This window comes from Anopheles ziemanni, chromosome 3, assembly GCF_943734765.1.
Source record: "Anopheles ziemanni chromosome 3, idAnoZiCoDA_A2_x.2, whole genome shotgun sequence".
Taxonomy (NCBI): Eukaryota; Metazoa; Arthropoda; class Insecta; order Diptera; family Culicidae; genus Anopheles; species Anopheles ziemanni.
In genome coordinates this window covers 82,988,429-83,008,989 of record NC_080706.1, presented here as the reverse complement: position 1 = coordinate 83,008,989, position 20,561 = coordinate 82,988,429, and the positions used below count along the sequence as shown (strand labels likewise).

The 20,561-nt window shown below is 44.6% G+C and overlaps 1 protein-coding gene across 1 annotated transcript in view; it reads left to right on the top strand.

The window, feature by feature from the left end:
* LOC131285641 (protein O-mannosyl-transferase TMTC1-like) overlaps positions 1–20,561 on the top strand; it is a 63,796-nt gene that overhangs the window by 6,489 nt on the left and 36,746 nt on the right. Inside the window, exon 3 of the mRNA XM_058314499.1 lies at positions 17,480–17,657. Within this exon, the coding sequence (XP_058170482.1) occupies positions 17,480–17,657 (178 nt within the window). The remainder of the gene's footprint in view (positions 1–17,479; positions 17,658–20,561) is intronic.

Below are 20,561 nucleotides of genomic sequence, written 5' to 3'. Positions count from 1 at the left end.
TTCAATCTAAGACTTTCAATTCCTTCCAAAATTGTTCTAGACTGTGAGCAATTTAACGATGTAGATTGATAGAAGCCTGAGAATGATCGAAATTTTAATCAATACCTTTGTTTAAAAATTTATTACGCCAACAATTTCCGCATTAAGAAATACGCTAACAAGCAAGATAAAGCAATGATAGAAAATTTAATAAATTATTTCTATCTTTTCAAAGCTTCTTCGATTCAAATCATTCTTCAAAGTATTATACAAAATAAAAGAAACTCAATATAGCTTAGCTTTGTGAATTGCACAGTTACGATATAAAACATCATTTTATTTTGAAGAAATGTAGAAAACTAGCGAGTAGAAATAAAAATATTAAATTCAATCCCGGTTTGCACTTCTACCTCTATTGTAATATTTTATGTTTTAAAACATATCATATAACCGGTAAATTGAATTATCTATGGGAAGTAATCGAGAACACCTTCTGTTTGGTCAACTGAAAGAGTAAATGGGGAAACCAACAACGTCTCTTACATATTTTATCAATCAGTACTAGCTGAAGGAACATTTGTTTGGGGGCTAATTGTGCCTAAAAGATTTCTCTCCCTTCCTCCCCAGCCGACATGCATCTTAATTACTTCCATCAAATCACCAGTTTATAAATGTCAATAAAAGAACCATTTCATTTCGACTCCAACCCACTCGAGTGCCGTTTGTCGGTGGCCCCGTTCGGGCGACGCCCGTTATTTATGAGCCATCTTTTTTTTATGGACTCCGCAATGGCCACCCCAGAGACCGGTCCCAGCAGGCGTAGTAAGAGTCAGTAAGTCAGCCGGAGGTTACCGGCAAACACTTCCGGCTCGGAGTCCGGATCATCAAATGGTGAAAAAAGTACCCGTTTGACGGAAAGGGTTGTAGTGCTATCTGTTACGGCCGTTTCGGGTTCTCTTCTCTTTTTCCCCATTTTGAGCTCTATCTTTCCCTCTTTTACTGCCACCAACGACGCTATTAAGAGAGCGCGAGCTGGGGACGGGCCGCAAGAAGGTTGCATCAAGTGATTTCTCTGCGGCGACGCAAAAGTGTCACGCAGAAAGGCAATGAAAGTGTCCATATTTATGTCAGCGTTTTCTTATTGATAGCCTCGTTCGAGTGGCCCCGATGTTATCACCGAACGGGCGAACGTTTGCTTCATGTACGCCAACCCGTACACCGTGTCGGGTCACTCACTCGGGCGTTCCGATGCAATTTCAGTTTTAAGGACGCTGGTTTTAACGTTTGCCAAACGGGAGGGTGCCTCCATCGACGGTACGGATGTTTGCCACTCCCTGGTTTGCCGATCGATCCATGGGCCGATGATCGATCGAAAATCGATCCATTCTGGTCGTCATCTCCCCGTCGGCTGCACTCCGGCCGGAAATAGCGTTCCCTGGAAACGGCTGACGCTGGTTCCCTTTGGCTAGATCGAACGTTTTTCGGCTTCCGGAGCGCATCCGGGTTTGTCCGGGGTTTGATGTATCGGTTGGTGGATCGACTCCCTTGCCTCCCTCCCATATCAACCGCCCCCAGTTCTCTTCGGTCATCCATCTCGGCATCTCTTATGTCACACTCCGAGTCGAGACACCGACTTTCCCAGTTTTCCCAGCCCACTGTGTATGTGATGATTTATTGAAGGCATTTGAAATTCTAATGTAAATTGAAAATCTGTCCTGTCCTTGTGTTTTTCATCTCCTTGAGCATCTACCCTGTTACCCCGTCGTCTCCACTCGCTCCCGGAACGACGAGCAATTGCCGAGCGCACTATCGAAAGCAAACGAACGAACGAACGAATGACAATGCTGCTGAAAGCGTTGATGCTCTCATGATGATATTGCAATCAACTCTTTCTCCGCAGTGCTTCTTTAGCGCCGCCTTTTCGGGCGAAGTTGGGCTGCATCTTTGCTCTGTTTGCCAACGCAAAGCCTTTCGTATTCGTACGATCTTTGTTCTAGTGCGAAAGTCTGGTTGGGGATCATTTTTATTTCGACTCCTGCTTTTTACGTACATTACCAAGGTACACACTTCATCGAGTAGGGCTCCACTTTGCCGGGTGTGCCTCTGTGTGTTTGTGTTTGTATGTACGTTTCTGTGCGAGGATGCGAACGTCCCCAGACGGTGAGGACATTCGGGCACATTCGTTCCCCACTGCAACGTCAGTGAATGCAATTTTCCATGAGCTTAATAATGCTCTCAAGATGATAGTATTACCGGGCAGCTTAATGCCGTTACCCGTGCTCCGTGTCCCCTGGCATGCGTCGCTCTCACCCGGTTTCCGGAGGTGTTCGATATTGGATGTCACCCATCCAACTTTTGGGCACAACTTTCGTGCCCGCTCAGCCGTACGGTGAACGGTGAAACTGGAGACCGAAAAACAACATCCCCGTGTTTGTGTTTGCGTGTGTGTGTGTGTGTGTATGTGTGTAAACTCCCGAAAGAGCCCAAAAAACCCCACACTCATCCGAGTGCATCTCTCGAGCGTGTGGTGTTGAGCCAAAGTCGGGAGGGTCATCAAAGTGCACGAAAAATGGAGTTCGGTTCTTTGGGGGACAGCGAAAAACAAAGACTGTGAGGGGAGGGCTTGCGGGGGACAAGGTGAATTCTCCACTGCTAGGGTGGAGCTACTGAAACTCGTCTTGCTGACGACGGGAAAACTTGGACCCCGGAAGCTGGACCGGGTCCAGTGTCCGCGGGGAAATGGCGAATGAATACGATTCGATTACTTGATGATTCCGTTTTGCTTGGATCTCCTCTTGAAGGTCTTTTTCTCTCCCCCTCCCCCCACCCCTGTCCTATTCGATTCCTTCCGACTGTCGACTGTCCCCGGACGCTGCCATTTCGACCTAAACTTGTGTGCCATTTCAACCCCCGTGGAGTCCCGGATTCGGGTTCGGGATCCGGTGCCGGGGTAGGGATTTGATTTTCGAAGTTACGAACAGCCCACGTTAAGTAACAGGCGGATGGAAAAACGGGCGACAGAAAAGTTTTGCTACCATCCGGGACCCGGACTTTCTCGGTTGTGGAGAATACCAAACCCACATACATGGAATGCACACACACACACGCACGGAGGTACATACATGCGACCATCGGGAACATTGGCATTGATTATTATGGTTTGCAAAACAGACAACTGTATTACTGCGATCGGAAACTCGGGAAGCTGGGATACGACATCGAGGACCTTCCTTTCGAGGAGAAAGTGTATTCACGGAAAGGGCATAAAGAAGATGGAAATGAGAAGAAGGAAAAACACTCCATTCGGAGTTAGTTTGCATAGGAAAACAATGCCCGAAAGATAGTTGTATGGCAAAAACTCTTCCTACATTCATTTTCCGACCCCGCATCGCATCCGAGTTGCCTTTCCCAACTCACCGCCTTTTCCTTTTATTATCTTTTGTTTTCCCTTCCTAAGCATATCTTATCTCCTCCTCGAGGTCACTGTTCGAGTACTTTGTTTTGCGAGCCGCTGCTTCGGGGGAAAGTTATCGGTTTTCCATTTTTCTCGGTAGCTGATCAGCATAAACCGGATCATCGATAGGGCACGGCCGGAGCTCGTATTCGAATTTGGATAGTTTTGCTTTTTGTTTTACCATTTCGGGTGTTTACTATCGTCTTTCATCCACTTCCATCCAGATGGGATGGGATTGGGAAAGATGTTTTCACCACAGGTTTGATTTTACACCCTCCCTCTGCCGCCCGAAAGGCTGTGATTGAAATTTTTTCACCATAGCAGCGGAAAGTTTTCCAACTTTGTAAATTATTTCTTGCCATCACGGTGTGGAAGGAAAAGGAATCGGGGGAAATAGTTCTTCCGCCGGCATCGACGAATGATTGTGATTCGCCATTTTAAACTTCTTAAAAAGGTAGTATTTATTTTATCGATCGTAAACTTCCCCACCACGGTTTCGGGCGGAATGAAATGATAGAAATAATACAAACAAAGTTTCCTCCGATATCCACCCCCCAGCCCCAGTCTTTCGCTCACCGGAAGCGGACGCAATCGTTCTAGCACTTTTATAACGAAATAGAGCGCTGAAAAAAACTAACGAGCACTGCTCCAGTGGGTCGTAAAAGAGCGGAAAAACTTTCACAATAACTTTGTGTAAGGTAGTAAACAAACAATAATAAGCACACTTCCGGTTTGATGAATCCCTCGCTAGCTAGTTCAAACGAATGGGGTGGTTGGTTTGGGTGTGTGTATATATATATATATATATAGATAGATATATTTTTGTTCATTTTTATTCCGAAAGACTCTCCAAACTAGGATGGGTTTCATTTTACTTTGAGTTTTCATTTCAACTCATCTTTTCCTTTCTCACTCCTCTCTCTCAATTGTAGCTCAATTGTGAAAAAACGTCGCAAAGCGACGACGCGCCCGAGTTGGGAATTGTTTTAGTTCCATCATCATTCGTCAGATGAACCAACAAGGTTTCCTTTTCCCGATTCCGAGACGAAGTACGCTTCCTGCACTTCACTACTGGAATGTTTGTTTTTTTCTTCTGCATTTTGCTTCACCCCGCTGTCACATAAACATTGTCAACAAAATCAACAAGGCAACGGTTGCAGTTCGGTTTTGTTGGTAGTTTCAACTTTTCCTACTCCTCGTTTTCCCGGCCGACCACCCCCGTTGGCTCGTTAGACACTCACTCACTCCCGTCGAAGAAACGGTGTGGAACTTTGCAGCCAAAGTAAGTTGGTTTTATTTAATCCCCTCCTCGCCGCTCGTCAGTGCCGTCGATTTGTTCTGATGTTTAGTTCCGGCTGCGAAACATCCATTCCAGGATAACAAACCGATTCGTGCTGGTGGAAAATGGTGAATCGCCATGGAACGTAGCGAATGCGACGCGCAGCAAAGCAATTCATTAGGAAGGTCCGAATGGATTCGACTCCCTGGTCGGGGTCGGTCCGGGCAAGGCAGAGGTGGAGGGTCCGGAGTTGTCTTCCGGATTCGATCAGGAGTTGAAATTTATTTTCCATTACATTTCATCACGACACTGCGGGCGCGCATCGTTCGCTGATTCGCTATCACTACAGTTTCTTGTTTGAATTTGGTTTCGTTGCTCCGGGCGCTTCGCTTCGCTTCGTGTTTGCTTACCTGTTTCTTCCCCCACCCCCAACCCCGCCATCTTGCGCTTTCTAATGTAACCGACCATTTGCTTTCCTCGTACCCACTTCCCCAGGCCCAAGGTCAGTCGTGTCGCGTAGCATTCTACCCGAGGTATCGTTCTTTCTTTAAATGCTTTCACCGCATGTTTTGCCCTGCCCTCGTTTCGTACCCGCACGTATATCGTCATCTGGTGGGATGATTTACAACGAAGCACAGAAAATATCCTTGGGGCAGAGGAGAATTTGATCACACTGGGAGTTAGCGAGATACAGGTGGACATATTTAGTTTTCTAGGGGTAATAGAAAAATATGTATGAAAATATTAAACGTAAGCCAACTAACTGGACAAGACTGTTTAAATTGTCAAATTAGTTGTTTGGTGTTAGGTTTGGTGAACTGTCAAAAAATATTGATGAATAATCGCCTTGTTTTTTTTTATATTTGAGTTATTTTTAGGTTCAACCTGAGTTAGGATTTTATGCCGTTCCAGCCCAAACTAACGGAATATTTCTGATTTCGAATTTGGTGCTAATGAAAACCTCGAGCTGAACCTCGGAAAAAAATTGATTAAAGTCTTCTAACTTATTTGATATTTTTTGACTGATTAAATTTTACTTCTATTAATTCTTATAAAAATTATGCATGCACTAGTTGCATGTCATTACGAATTGAATTGGAATAATTGTCTTTATTTCTTTCAAGTTTCCAAAATTAAACCAATTAAATTTGGTTTATTAACAGTTAATACAATTCGGTTATCACGAAGAAAGCGCTTCATTAAAACACGCATTGCAAACTTTATCAAATGAATCGATCGGAAAATTTGGGTTTTAAAACTTTTCTTGGGTAACATCAACCGCAGCGTATGCCACTGTGCACAGCGCGACGCGCTGTTTGAGTTCCGGTTTCATAGCAAACTCGGTCGCCGACGAATGTTGACCTCCTCCGCATCCTGTTCCGTTCGAGCGTACTGAAGCTCGTCCGAGAGCGTGAGGATTTTCTCCGAATGGAACATTTCCCTGCCACTGCGCACCTACATCCACACCATACTGGTGTTTGCCACCACCTCAAATGGGTTTGGGGGTTGCGCGGTGTGCCCTCTCTTGTTGGAGGTTTCGGCTGCGTGTTTACCCTGAATTTAGTTCGCTGCGATTATTTATTCTGTCATCCGTTGTTTGCCATTTTATTCCCTCCAATTTCCAACGGTACGCACTTCACGGAGGGCACGGGAAAACGCTTGTTTGTTGACGAGAAGTGTCCCAGCTTGCTCACTCGACGTTCGTTTTGAAGCTTGGAGGGCTCGGTGTCGTTCATTCCTCGGACCGACGTGCGGTAGCAACCGGATGGAACCGGAAAATGGCCGTATTTTGCAAACGGGGCATGGTTGTGTAGTGTAATTTTCCACGATGGTAAGAGCGCCGGTACACAACCGTTGGCCCGGGCCAGAGGGCAGAGTTGGCGAACCTAAGCGCCTCGGGTCAGGTATCTGACAGTTCTGAAATTTGAAGTGAGCATCGGTGGAATTTATTCAACTTAAATCGCGTCCTATTGGTCCTGATCTTGAAGGGAAAACAGTTATGATAAATTGTCATGGTTTATCAGTTGATGCCAATTATTTGCTATTCGTTGTAGACATTTCTTAATGTAATTTATCTGACATGTAAATGCTCACGTCAGAATGTCTATCCTCCCTCATTACTTTCGGGAAAATGTTCGCCTCCAATGGCCTGCTTGAGCCTTCGCACAACCTTCCACGAGACCACTTGTCGATGATATGACAAAAAGGTACCGACCGGTCCATCTATTCATCCGGCTTGTTTACCGTTCGCACCATCACGCAATAAACAAAAATGATCTACTCTCAGCATTTGTGGTTCTGTGCTGCTTGATTCGTAATTTTTTTTCAGCGTTTTGTGCAACGATTTCTTTGGTAAGAAACCCTGCTGTGAAGGTTGAATAAAACGCAACCCTGCGGGCTTCATTCGAAAACAAAAACCCATCCAGCACTGTCACTGGCGTTCTGTCAAGCAACTGATTTTCCCACCCGTGAGGCACCAGGCGCCTCCATCGGAGCCGGCGGAAGGCCGCGCGGGCACGTATCGGTATCGGGGCGGATAATTTATTTATCGCATTACTGCTGGCAGTAAAATTAGCCGTTGCATGTTATGACGCAGTTTCCCTAGCTTGAGCCATCGCGAAAATGCGAGGGATTGGCGAAGGGATGTCGTCTCGGGGAAAAACATTTCGGGGGCTAGACGACAAGATAAGTGATGGGCGCTGAGCAGGAAATTTGGCAGGACCTTCGTCATGCAGTTCGGCATAACGGAGTATAACGAAATCGGAAGCCCTGTAATCGGGAACCTCACCGCCAGATGCCGAGGAACGCTCCATTTCTGTGCTGTTACGCAACCGAGCTATAAAGAATTTTGTTGGTTATTTTTCTTCTATTTGTCCAAACGGCGGTCGATCAAACTTGAAGCTCGCAAGACACCGGCACTCAAATCCTCAAATTCCGAAGAAATATCATAACGTAACAAGTCTTTGTCTCGCTGCCAAGCACGGTTTCCCGGAGCGTTTCACTCCAGCAACCCCTGATTTATGGTGGGTAGGTTTGGAATTAATTTGTCATAAAACAAATTAGAAGCAGTACAAATTTATTGACAGGAAACAGCAGTTTGTCGTTCCCACGGGTGGGGGACTCGGTGGACGCGGACTATTGAATGTGTGCCCTCGTCCATGGAAAGAGTATAAATACACGAAAAAAGCATTACGCTGGGTGGCACGTTAGGGATTCAAAGAAAATTAATAGATGCAGTTATGGGTTTGTTTTATCAATTTCGATTTCTCCGCGAGCAGAATCACAAAAGCTTAATGCTGTGAGGATTATTATCGTTCTTTACACAATTCACGGTAATATTAAATGCTTTCCAGTTGTTCAATATTATTACCATCAATCATACATAAATTGACGTTTTTAAAATGAATTTTCAATACTCTGGAAAACTACTCATGAAATAATGTTTCTGACATGGATTTATCATTAGAAAGATTTAATATGGTAGAAGCAAGTTAAGCGTCTAATTATATATCAAAATTTTATTATAATTTCTTACTGTTGAGAAACGGCTGAACGTTTAGATGATAAGAAACCATGTTTACCAATTTTAAAACCATCCTAGTTTCCCGGTGGTTACCGTTTCTAATGAAACTAGTTCAAAAAAGCTTTTTTTGACCAATTTTCATCCCATTGCACATAAACGACAAAGGAATGGCTTAAACAATTTGTCAGTCATTAAAAAAGCTCCTTTTCGATTCGTTAGCTAGCTGTCGCAAATGTTGATCATCCGGAAAATGGTACCATTTGGATGGAAACTCGTGCGCATACGGGTAGAAGATTGCTACCACAGTTAATGCCAGCCGAGGCTGCCGATGACTGCCGGCACTCATCGAGCCCCATCGAGGGTTGCAGTTTGTGGAGGCCGAAACACATTTTCATCGAATTTTCAGCAGGCAGAAAAAAATTAACTCACAAAAACTTCAACGGCGCGATGTGATGTGAAAAAAAGCAGCGAAAAAAAGGCAACGGAAAACCATCCACTAACTGGACATTCCGTGGACAAAAAAAGTGGCAAGCAAATTTTACAATACAAAATAACTGGCTACCCTCGCGAAAGGATGAGCTGAACTGCACTAAAAGTGCAGTAAAAACTCATGCAGACACATTTAAACCAGATGGCACATGCACAGCAGCAAGAAAAAGAGGAAAAACAATGAAACGGATGCAATGGCGGCGTTTGTCTACCCAAAATGTTTCCCGAATAAGCTGTACCATTTTTCGGTCGGGCGTTTTTCTCGTCATTGAAAAGACTTGATGTTTTTTTTCGGAGAACAAGGGAGAATGAAACGGAATGGAAAAAAAGGATGAGGAAAAACGGGAATGCCACCCCGTCGAACCCGCCCCCGCACGGTCCGCGCAGCACATAATCATACAATGTGTCACTGCGTCAGCGTGTCCCCGCGTGTGGTGGAAAAAGACACAAGGCACACACAACCACACACACACACGTGCACACACACACACCCACGTCGGTTCACCTCGGGTGGGCGTTGGCAGGTTTTTATTATTTATTATTCCGGTTCAGCATTATCGAATAATAATGATGTTAATGTTCAAAACATAAATTTTCGTTTATTTTCCGCCCAGTTTATCAATAACCCATTTTCGTGTGGCGTGCCTGCATGCCACCCGCACCCGTTGTACCGCGTAACCTGTTCCCATCGGATTTACGGCCAGGGCGAGCGATGCCGGAAAACCACCGTCCGAAAACGGGGTTTTCCCACACCGCCCTAATGGGTTTGACGCTCGCTGGCGTTGAGTTGTGGCGGAACCAGTTCGGGCGGAAAACGCGTGACCCAAAATGACCAGCACGCGGGTCGTGCACGAGGGGGGAGGGGTTAATCGTTACACTTGCGGCGGGGCTGGACGAAAACAAAGTTTGAACAAAAAAAAAACCCTGAAAGGACAAACCCCGTTGCATCGTCGGAACGCTGTTGGGGCGGACGCGTTTTAATGAAAGACCGTGAGCGCATAAATCAGCGGTCACCATAAACGCCATAAAGCTGTCAGTGCAAGTGCCCTCGCTTAGGAGGGCGGTGGAAAAGCGTGCCCGTTGGCGCGACGTGGAAGAAAGAGGGATGGCACACAAACGAAACGACCCGGGGTCGGCTCGTGGATGGTGCATCCCGGACGCAACTGTCTTCCGGAAGGAGTAGGTTCCTCATCAACCCTCACCCTCTGCGCTTCTTAATTTCCCAAACGAGTTTTCCGAAACTGCGCCACCGCCATCTGCCGATGGCACGAGGCCGACGGTGACGATGCGCATTTCGCAAAACTGCGGCGCGCTGAAAATTTGCCCGTGTTGTCACGTTATCGCAAGCTTCCGTAACGCGTAACCTCCACCCCCTTCCACCGTGCTTTGCCATTGGAAGACATTTTCCCGTGGCAAAACTTTGTCCGCCGGTCCCAAAAGTCCCTTTTCGCGCACCACCCCCACCACCACCACCACCGATGCGTTGTTGATCGTTAATAGATTCATTAACGATAACATCGTCGATCGAAATGAAGTCGCATTCTGCCGTTTTTTTTCTTCCAGTGTGTGTGTCTGTGTGTGACCCGCCACCCTAAAGCTGGAAAGCAAATCGTTGTGTGTGTTTTTGAGCCAGTGAACGAGGGTGCGGGGTTCTCTTTCCGGTTTGTTTTACCACGAAACGGCAAGGAAAAGCGGAAATTCGGCAACCGCTCCGGGTCGCAGGAGTTAGTGTTAATTACAGCCAAAAGTAAAAATCATTATCATTAGCGCTCACGGTGGAGCTCACGAAAACCAGAAGTCGAAGTAGACGAAATTTTCCTCCCGTCGTCCTACGCGGAGGGAGCACGCCGTAGGGGGAGTGCAGTGAAAGGAGGAATGACCTTAATTATAGTTACTATTCAAATCGGGAACTCCCGTGCGGGAACTGACCAGCCGGGAGGAGGGTTGAGGGAAGGAAAACGATGTTGGTGGCCTGGACCGGGAAATGTGTTTATCGGTGACACTGGCTGTTTTTCGTGGGTAATTGGATGTTCGTTCCCAGAAGCGGTCATCCGCTCGAGAGACACCACGATGGGAGTCTTTAGGTACATTACTTTTTTTTTTTTTTTTGATGTTTTGCTTCGTGTTAGGCCAGTTTTCGGTGGGAAATTCGACCACCTAGTGTGAATGGAAGATAATCAAAAAAATATATATAAGTGCACGTTGGAAGCCAACAAACGACGACGACGACGCAGTTTGATGGTTTTGTAGAAAAGCGCACCGGTAGATAAGTGATTAGTTGAGTTTTTTCCCCGAGCAAAAACACAAGCAACGATGCGAACCGAACCATTACGCCCAACCGCTCGGCAGGCCAGCCAGCTCGTGCCCGGGGACGTCATTAGGACGGCCGTTCGCTGAAACATCAAAGAAAAACACACACACACTTGCGCCGGAGCGTCCGGTCATCGCTTGATCAGATTTGGCCTCGTCGTTTCTTTCATGTGGCCAACGTCGTTATCGCAGCACACATACTTCACGTTCGAAGCTAATGATGGACTGGGCCTTCCGACGGCGTTCCGTGCCGGGGGAAAACCGGGAGCACCACTCCCGGGCGATGGAAAACGCTGCTTGCGCTAGCGGGCGGTATCGTTTAGCTTAACAGGAACATTATTGAGACATTTCAATCAAAATGTTACGATTACGGCTCCCAGCAGGGTGGGAAATTCCACGGTGTCCTATGGAACGATGTCATACAAGCAGTTTGTATGTTATTTCCCACACCACCGATGTTGAGTTGGTAAGCAGACGTGATGGAATGCTTTTTGTTCGCACAAATTAACAACTTAAAGAAACCGTGTGATTCGTTTACTGAGGATATAAAATTAGTTTTAAAATATATTCATACTAGGAGAAGCGAATTAAAAGTTCTAGGAGCTCCGAGCCGCTAACTGTTAGAGACTCAAAAAGACTCATACACTACATTCACCATACATTTTTTCATTTGAAATTTTATAAAACTTCAATTACCGTTAAGCCATGAAAAGCAATCAAACCAAGATTAAACTACATTTTCCCTAAATGGTATTTGACTGTTTGATGTGATTTATATGGCTTATTTCAAGCGAAATCGTCAATAACTTTTCAACAATCCATTATAGAATTTTCTATGAAGAAAATTGATGAAACACTCATTTTTCACATTTTAATTGACTTTGCAGTCGATTTTAAAATGAAAAAAATGTTTATTGTGAAATGTCTGAAATTTAAATTTTGAAACGTGCAACGTATTCCCAAACTATTACGTTGATTTTCCATTTCTTTAGAAAACTCTTTAAATTGGTCATTTCAATATACATAAGTGAACCAATTGCTTTATTCCAACCTAGAGAAGGCTACGTTTGGTGACCTTTCCTGCATCAAAGTTAAATTCAGAGAGTTCAACTACATCGTTCTAACACTTTCGTATTCTTCATTTATTTTCATGCGGAAGTAAATTCACTAACTAGTCACGCATTTGATAAAACAAGTAACTTTTTGGCAACATAATTTCAACATTAATGTTTAAAAAAAAAACATGGGCACAAAATATAAGGCCCTCGACAGCTCGGGGCCCCAAGCATCTGCTTAGTTTGCTTACCTTTTGATCCGCCCCTGTATACTATTAAATATAGTATTTAAGGGCAACATACAAAGGACATGGATTTATAGTAAAACCATGTAAAATTGAAAAACGTTGAGAATTAAAAATCATGAAAGCGGAACTGCATTAATTCACATTGCATATTCTATCATTCAAAAGCGTAGGATCTGATTGCGGTTCCCACAAACAAAGTATGGAAGTGGTTAAAAGCATTGCCCTCAATTACTCAACAATAGCTTTGCAGGTAGACAAGATTCGCTGTAAACTCGTGCTCCCAGCTGCCAACTCCCAAACCCTGCCCGATCCCTGTTGTGGTGAACTATAATCAACCTGTAATTTAGCAGAGTGGCGATTGTAATGGACCACTGTGGCTTTCGCACGAGAAGGCAACTCCCGGGGCAACCAGAGGTCCTGTACTGCGACCTTTCGGTGCCGAATAATCTCTTTCGGTTGGCAGTGCGGATAAGTTGTAGAGCATTTGTAACAAAATTCGACACGAGAAGGCAGTGTGGGATCTCGGTGGGAGTGTGATTGACTTTGATTCCATTTTGCAATGCAATAAGCTCGGTTCAAATGTTTCATTCATCACTTCCGGAGTGCACACGCCGGTAGAAACTGTGTTCCGCCCGGCAACCATCCCGTACGCAAGCCGTACGCAAGCCACATCGAGGACCAAGTTTTCGGGCCAACTAACTTTCCCCCTGCACGTTTCGCAACGGGTATGAAATTTAATTAATATCGGAGCATTTGAATAAGCTTCCCTCCCGTTGGCCGGGAGTAGGTAGGGTGGGGGTGTGGGTGGGCGGATGTCTGGCAAGTTTGTAATCTAGTAGATTCTAAGTTTACCTACAAGTTGGAATAGAATTTCCAACCAGTCACAGGGCTGTAAGAGTTTCTGATGAAAGTCAGGCGGAGCAAAGCGGATTGAACCATGTACGGCTCTTCGTATTAGTGTTTACTAGAACAGCGTACAGCTTGCAAGCTACTCAATATGATTTTCCAATTTTATGCTAGCAGCAAAAATTCGGTTATATACTTAAGTTTAGTGTACACTAAAACCTCGACTAATAAATTGTTATTGAGTTTTGTGTACACAAAAAACTCGACTTGATTCTGAAACTTTCCACACATTATGCTTAGCCACTGCAGATGTGGTTAGATATTTGTTTGACCACTGTTTTTTTAATAAAGTCATCTAAATCTTACAATTGATAATCAGTTTTCAAAATCAGGCAAACAAAACAAGCATGTACATATTCTACACTTCTTCTCAGAAAGCTAGCACAGCATAAAAATGCACAAAATCTTTATCTGTGTTGCACAAACCAAAGACTGCCTAGAACTCTCTGTAGTTTTTAAAACAATAGTCATTCGCAGCAATTACGGGGTTTAATTAATTAGTATTAACTCAAATTTTGAGTCATGAGTAAAACAAAATAAAATCATTTAAAACCCCTTCTACGGTTGATCGGTTTTACTTCGTTTTCAATTTGGCATTTTAAAAATTTTGTTATAGAAATTGTTATATTTCTTAAGTCTGCTTTTGTCTATCGCATGGCAAATGTTACCGAAGATCACAAAGTTAAACAGTTAAGTTTGCCATCTCCTTTTATTCTCTGCTCAGTTCTCTGTTTTGTTTTTGGGACTCTCTTGTTTTTCAACTACTCCGACTAGTTTCATCAAAAACATATTAGAAACATGCATAACGTTTGCATTAAAAAACAAAAAGACAAATTTTCATAGGTGATAAGAAAAAAGTAAACCAAGCTAATTGAATTAAGTAGGTTTTACTGTAAAGTTACATCTTTTTAGTATTTTTAAAAAATATTCCGACGGCCAGTAAAGCGGCCGTACGATCATTGGCCGAAACTTTAGCCATAACCGACAAAACCGTTCATGTTTTTCAGTTGTTGTGTTGCCTCCATGACCTAATACTACGCCGTATTCAGGTTTGAAATGTTGAAACAGATTCTACCTTTAAGTGTTGTAAATGTTTTTTTTCAATTGGTTGTAGTTGAGAGGAATAAGGAGTTGAGAGGAATATATTTGACCGGTTCAACTCAACGATTGATATGGTTGTCAAACCATATATATGATATGAGGGTATATGATACAGTTGTCAAACTTGTTCTCAATTGAAAAAAAATGCTACTCGTTATTTTGCTTTTAACAGAAAGTAGCCAGTGTTTTCCTTTGTTTGCATGAAAAGTAGTTGAAATCTATCTTTTTTTTAGTGCAAATGTTACAACAAGTGCGATTAAAATGTAATTAAATTGATCAATGATAGAAGTACATAAAACCGTCGTTGAAACTATTTAAAGCACCATTGCTAGTGGCAAATGTTGGCCACCACTTCTTCCTGTCAATGGCCCCACAAACAAAAAGGGGCAATTTATAGTTCATTATTGAAATGGATTCAATCACGAACGAGCGATGGCTGCCGCCCGAACCGGCTCCACCTCCCGGATGGTAATACATTACATCACAACCGTGAGCTGCACCGGGCAAGGATTCGCAATTAGAGTGGCCCCGACGCCATGCTCGGGCTCGAAGAACCGGAAGGAATGCCATCCGGCAGTGTCCGTCCGGTCGACGCCAGGGCGATATCGTGATCTACGAGATGACGGTGGGCCTGACCCAGGGGTGGACGAGGAGGCAGGCGACGGCACCGAGGGCCATCAATCAGGCCCGGTAGATCTCGGCTATGCAGTGATTTAGTTTGTCAACCGAATGTGGAACGGTCGGGCGCCTGCCGGAAGGAAATTCATAACGTGTAAACATAAATCTAGATAGCAATTAAGTTGGCAATAAAATCAAAACGATAACGGAAGCCCTCCCAGACGGTGTTGACGGTGCCGGAGGTCCGGACGTGGGCCTCCTACCCGGTGGGAAGGACGGTTGCACCGGGTGCCCGATATCGAAGCCAGGTTGTTTGAATAAATATGTGCGTACGGGTGAATAAATAAAGACTTTTCGGCTTCACCGAGCGCCAACTACTTTCAGTGCCGTGCAATCCTGCACCGGAAGGGGGGTTCGAGGTCGGGAGGTGCCCGAGGAAGAAAGTTTGCCCAGCCAGGGCACTCCGGAAGCCCGACCGGACGCATGCTGCTGTGCTAAATACCGACCCGGCGATTATGTGCAGCGAAGCCGTGAAGTCCGGAAACCGAACCCCTTCATGTGTGCCATAAATTTAGCCACGGCCCAGGAATCGGTAAGCCATTTGCGGTTGTGTAGACCAAATCGGTTAATGTTTCAACTTTACGACTGGGCAAACCGCCCGTTTCCCGCCACCCAACCCAGCCGAAAGGGAAAAGCACGATGGAGTTGCCGGGGCTTGAGTGGCGCTAGCGATACCGATCGGAACGGCGCACGATAACGTGGAAACCATTTAGAGCGATTTCCTTTCCTGCCAGTAATGCACCGGGATAAGGGCGTCTGAACGTGGGAGTTGATTGGTGGCGAGGGAGGAGGGAGTATTTTCTCAGGAAATTCGAACAAGAGCCTGGCGGTCGCACAGTTGTTTACGTCCGTGTTATTCTACATTTATGTACGAGGGCCAATTTGTGTGGTTGTGTGGTTACGGGTTTTGCGAAGAAGTAGTCGCCGTGCAGTATCAATTGCTGCACCCTTACCCTCTCACCGTAACCGACCCCTTTTCCCCTTTTTGCACCCGACGTACGGTCGCTACAAATTTGACGTTTAGGCAAACACTCGATCCTGCAACGTTCTGTTTGCCGAACGTTTAGGAATGTGTATGTGCACTCAAGACGGTATTTGAGCTGGGCTCGTTTGTCGGCTGATTGATAGAATTACGATTCCTACTTTGTGCTGTGGTAAATTGGATTTGATTAAAATATGAAATGATCACTTCGCCACACAACCATTGTTATTTCGGTGCATCCGAGCGACGGGAATTTCCGTCCAAGGCTCTTGCTTTGATTTCCTGGTATTTGCTGAGAGCTACCCGCATTCGATTCGATTACGCAATGGAAATTCCGAGGATATTATATCATATCCGAAGAGGCTTATGCAAGAGGGTGACCATGTCATCGGACAACACGATTGACTTTTAATCAAAACAGAAGCTTCAATTAGGTTGATTACAAGACATGGGTGCATGCAATTATAACACTTCATGCCAATCTAATTGCCTTATATTCAATTTTACATAGAAAAGATCCATATTAAAGAACAGAAATAAAAATTCACAACTGAAACATATTTGTTTCCATCAATCGCCTGCAGTTGAAGCGTTTAAGTGGAAACATTTATATTTTTTCACACTTATAGAAAATCGGAAATAGTTTCTCTTCTGGGACTTTTCAATCAAAAATGGAAAATGCTAGAGATTTTCTTTTGAAAGAAACATAAAGAGCGGCACTACTTTTGAATTCAGAACAAGGATGACAACTGTACTTAAAACTTCAATCAATTGACTTTTGTTAACTTTTTTCCCATCGCCGATGAAAATGTGTCTATTTTTTAATGCAAACGTTAAGTTTCACACCTTCTTCAGAAAACGATGAAAATTTGATAATTGTTTACAAAGACAAAAAAACCTTTATTTTGTTATTGTTCTTTCTCCTTGTTTAAAGTACAGAAGCTTTCAAATTCATTCTTTCAGAAGCTCACGTGAAAAAGATCTTTGTTCTACTTTAACCCTAAGGACATCTTTTTTCGAACGTCGTTAAACATTCGACTCGGCTGATTGGAGTTGAAGATCACTTTAAGCAACCACAGTTTTATTTTCAGTCGCAGAGGCGCTCTATGAAATTTTGTTTATTTTTAAAATAATAAAATGTTTTCAAAAGCACGAAAAGCTCTTCTTAATTTTAATCAAAAAATGCATTTTTCCGGGTTCATAATGGATTCAGAGTACTTTTTATACTGATTCTTCCTTTCCTGTTATTATTTGGGCTTCAATATAAGTCGGCTGGTTTACGACAGTAACATTCTTTGTGCGCGTATAATTCAATTATTATGATAATGGAAGAATAAACACATTTAACAGCACAAAGAAGGGTTGGACTTTTCTCTCAGTTTTTCCTGCTTTTCTCATGCGGTGTTGTGTATATCTGCTAATCTTGTCTGCTTGTTCTTTGTTCTCTCTCTTTCCTTCTCTCTCGGTTCACACAGGCTCAACTACATAACCTTCGGGCTACGGTCGATATGGTTTCACGCCACCAATGTGGCCCTTCATGCCGCCGCCACCGTCCTCTTCACCCGCGTCTGTCTCACGATAGCCGGCCTGCGGCGGAATTTCGCCGTTCTGGCCGGTGTCCTCTTCGCCGTGCACCCAATTCACACCGAGGCGGTAAGTATCGTTCCTCTCACCCTCACCTACCCACCTTCTCTCTTCCCTTTCTTCTTCTGGTTTCGGGACTCGCCACATGCAAGCAAATTTCGCTCCATCCCGGCTTTCGTAGCCCGACAACCGCAGGAAGCGTTATCCCCAGCGGAAGTGCAAAAACGTACAAAACTTCCGGCCAGCGATACGCGACCTCAGTCCGAGCCAAACATGGCACAACATGCGGTCCGGACAGTACGACACACGCCCGCTTTCTCCCTCTGCCCTCCTGGGGTTCCGATGGAGCGGTCGGCCAAACCGCAGGCGCCAGCTTGAGTGTTCTCTCTGAAAAGCCGCGGCGGCGGGGGGTGGGGGGATGGGGTTTGTGAGACGAAGGGGTCATGTTGCTGGCCACAGACAAACAACGTGGCGCTGTGTCTTCTGCAGACTCGTTCACGGTTCTCTCCGAGGGGAAAAAATTGAATCTGAAAACTCGCTCCAAGGAGCTGAGCATCAAAATAATAATAGGTAAAATGCAGGAACGAACCGAAGAAAGGATGGGGGGGAATGAAAATATTGGAAAAATGGTTCTCCACGCGAAGCAACATCCTTCGACTGATTCACGTCGTGTTGTGTCGTGTCCAAAACACCGGACTACGAGCTTGGTGGATGCAAAGCGGAGTCCGGCGAGAACCACAAACACAAAACAAACACAGGCGAATTGAATCCCTGGGAAAGGAAATGGGCCAAGATTGGCCCGTGGGGGTGGGCGCGCGTGTGTCGAGCTGTGAAAATGGCGCAACGGAATAAAGTTTCATTCACACAAAACGGAAAATAGTTTGCACCGAAGGCAAATGGATTTTTCATGCCACCCTTCCCCTTTCTTCCTCTAGGAGGTTCTGCTTGGGTCAGTTTAATTTTGTTTTATGTTTTTGCTCCCCGCTCACATATGAACAAATGAAAAATTGTCGCTCACAGCTGTCCGTCGTCCTGTCCGACATGGTGTTCTTGTTCCCGGAATGTGTTTTTCCCTTTGACCGGCACACCGCGTTTGTTTCGGCTACCGTTAAGACAATGCAATGCCATGAAGCGAAATAAAATAAAAAAAACCTGCTCTTGACAACCCACGGCCAGATAGAGTCAGTGCAACAACCAACTTGCCCGCTCACTCACACCACTGCAGTGACATTTGGTGGCGTTTTGGTAATGGAGGGAACAACTTCTCGGATGCAAGTTCTCAACCGCATTTCATGGCTACGGTCCGGTCGTTGCTGCTAATCGACCAGGATTCGTCCAAAACTGTCAGGAGGACGTGTATCGTGTAGGAAATATTCTTGAAAGTGTTAGTTTATTTTTTCATTTATTTCTGTTGAACACTAACGATACAATGTGGTACAAAATAAATTATCGTCTGAAAATAAGGCAGAGCTGAATACTATAACTAACCACACGTCCACTTCTTGTCATGTCATAACAAAATATCATGTGGCACTACTGTGTACTTTAAAGAAAGTCTGTCACAAACAAAATATGGTTCAAACCTCATTGTAGTGCCTATAGTTATGGCAAAGCATTTGTTAGAACTCGTCCTAACGAACGCAACCAAAAAAGAATCAAAAGCAATTAGCGGAGACTCTTTCTCGAGCGAATAAAAAATTTAGCCTTTATAACTTCCACAACTGACCTCAGGAGTCATCAACACTACGATCCCGGTAACCTGTCAGCTGATCTATGAAGGGTTCTTTTTTGGCGTTGGTGTATATTATCGATCTTTTCTGCGCCAAATTGACAGCTGGCGATAGGAACGAGTGTTTCTAACAGCATTATTTAAGTATAAGCTGAATTATTGCGGCTGATTCAATACAGCCAATTGATATGAAATTCTTAACTCTAAGTTCTGCTACCAGGAAATAAATGTATCTTGTAAAATTGTTGATACGTTAAAATATAATGTTTTATCTGTTTAAATATGTTTAAAAATTATTTGCTAGTTTTTATTCTACCCGTAATGCACAAACTTAGTTCCACTCAAACATCATTTTAAATTCTCTTTAAAATGTATGAACAGTGAAGTTAGAAATATATTTATCTCAGCTTGTTTTAAAAGCCATTTTGTGACGCTATAATCTACCCAGAGAGCTTCTTCAAAACTCTTCCGAGTTAGATGAAAGCAGACAAGTTATACAAAGGCGCTTCCTGAACGTAGGATCACCAACTACACGGCAAAAACTATGGTTAGAAATGTATTCCCTCCTGAATATTCAAGCCCAAGTCCCGAAGATGCCAACCCAACGCTACCTTGAAAACTCCCCGCAACCGTCGTTAAAGGCCAATAAATAATCGAAACTTTTTCCATCGCTTTGATCCGGCAGCCTGATTGGGGCAAGCTGCCAGGGTGCATCAGATGTCTTGGGATTAGAAATCCAGCTTCATGATAACGATCGATTTCCACAGGGTGTGTGACATGCGCTGGGTGCTGGTGGGACGTCGTAACAGACGATGTTCTTAAAACTGGCTTACCTTCCGCTTCCAATCATCGTAAGTCGTGGCACGACCAGAGCCCGACGGGATGTACCAAACGTAGGTTCGGAAGACTGCCGGGGAAAGTAAATCAAGCGCACACTTTTCTCATCCGGACGAAAATCGATAGCTTAAAACTATCCGCCGTTGGCGCGGGTGGGCGATGGGGTACACCGGTGACACTTGCCATTCGCCGCCAGCCGATGGTGCCCTCTCCGCTTGACGTTTACACACCTCGACCGTGTCGATGACACTCCACCCGGGCATGCCAAAGAAGACGATGGGTACGATTATCTTATCGGTAGCGCATCCGCTGCAAGCGGGCGATCGAACGAACGGTTGCATGCGGACGCCTGGGGGAAAGGGCTGAGGACGTATCGACGTGTCAGGTTGGTGTCGCTTCCGGCCGGC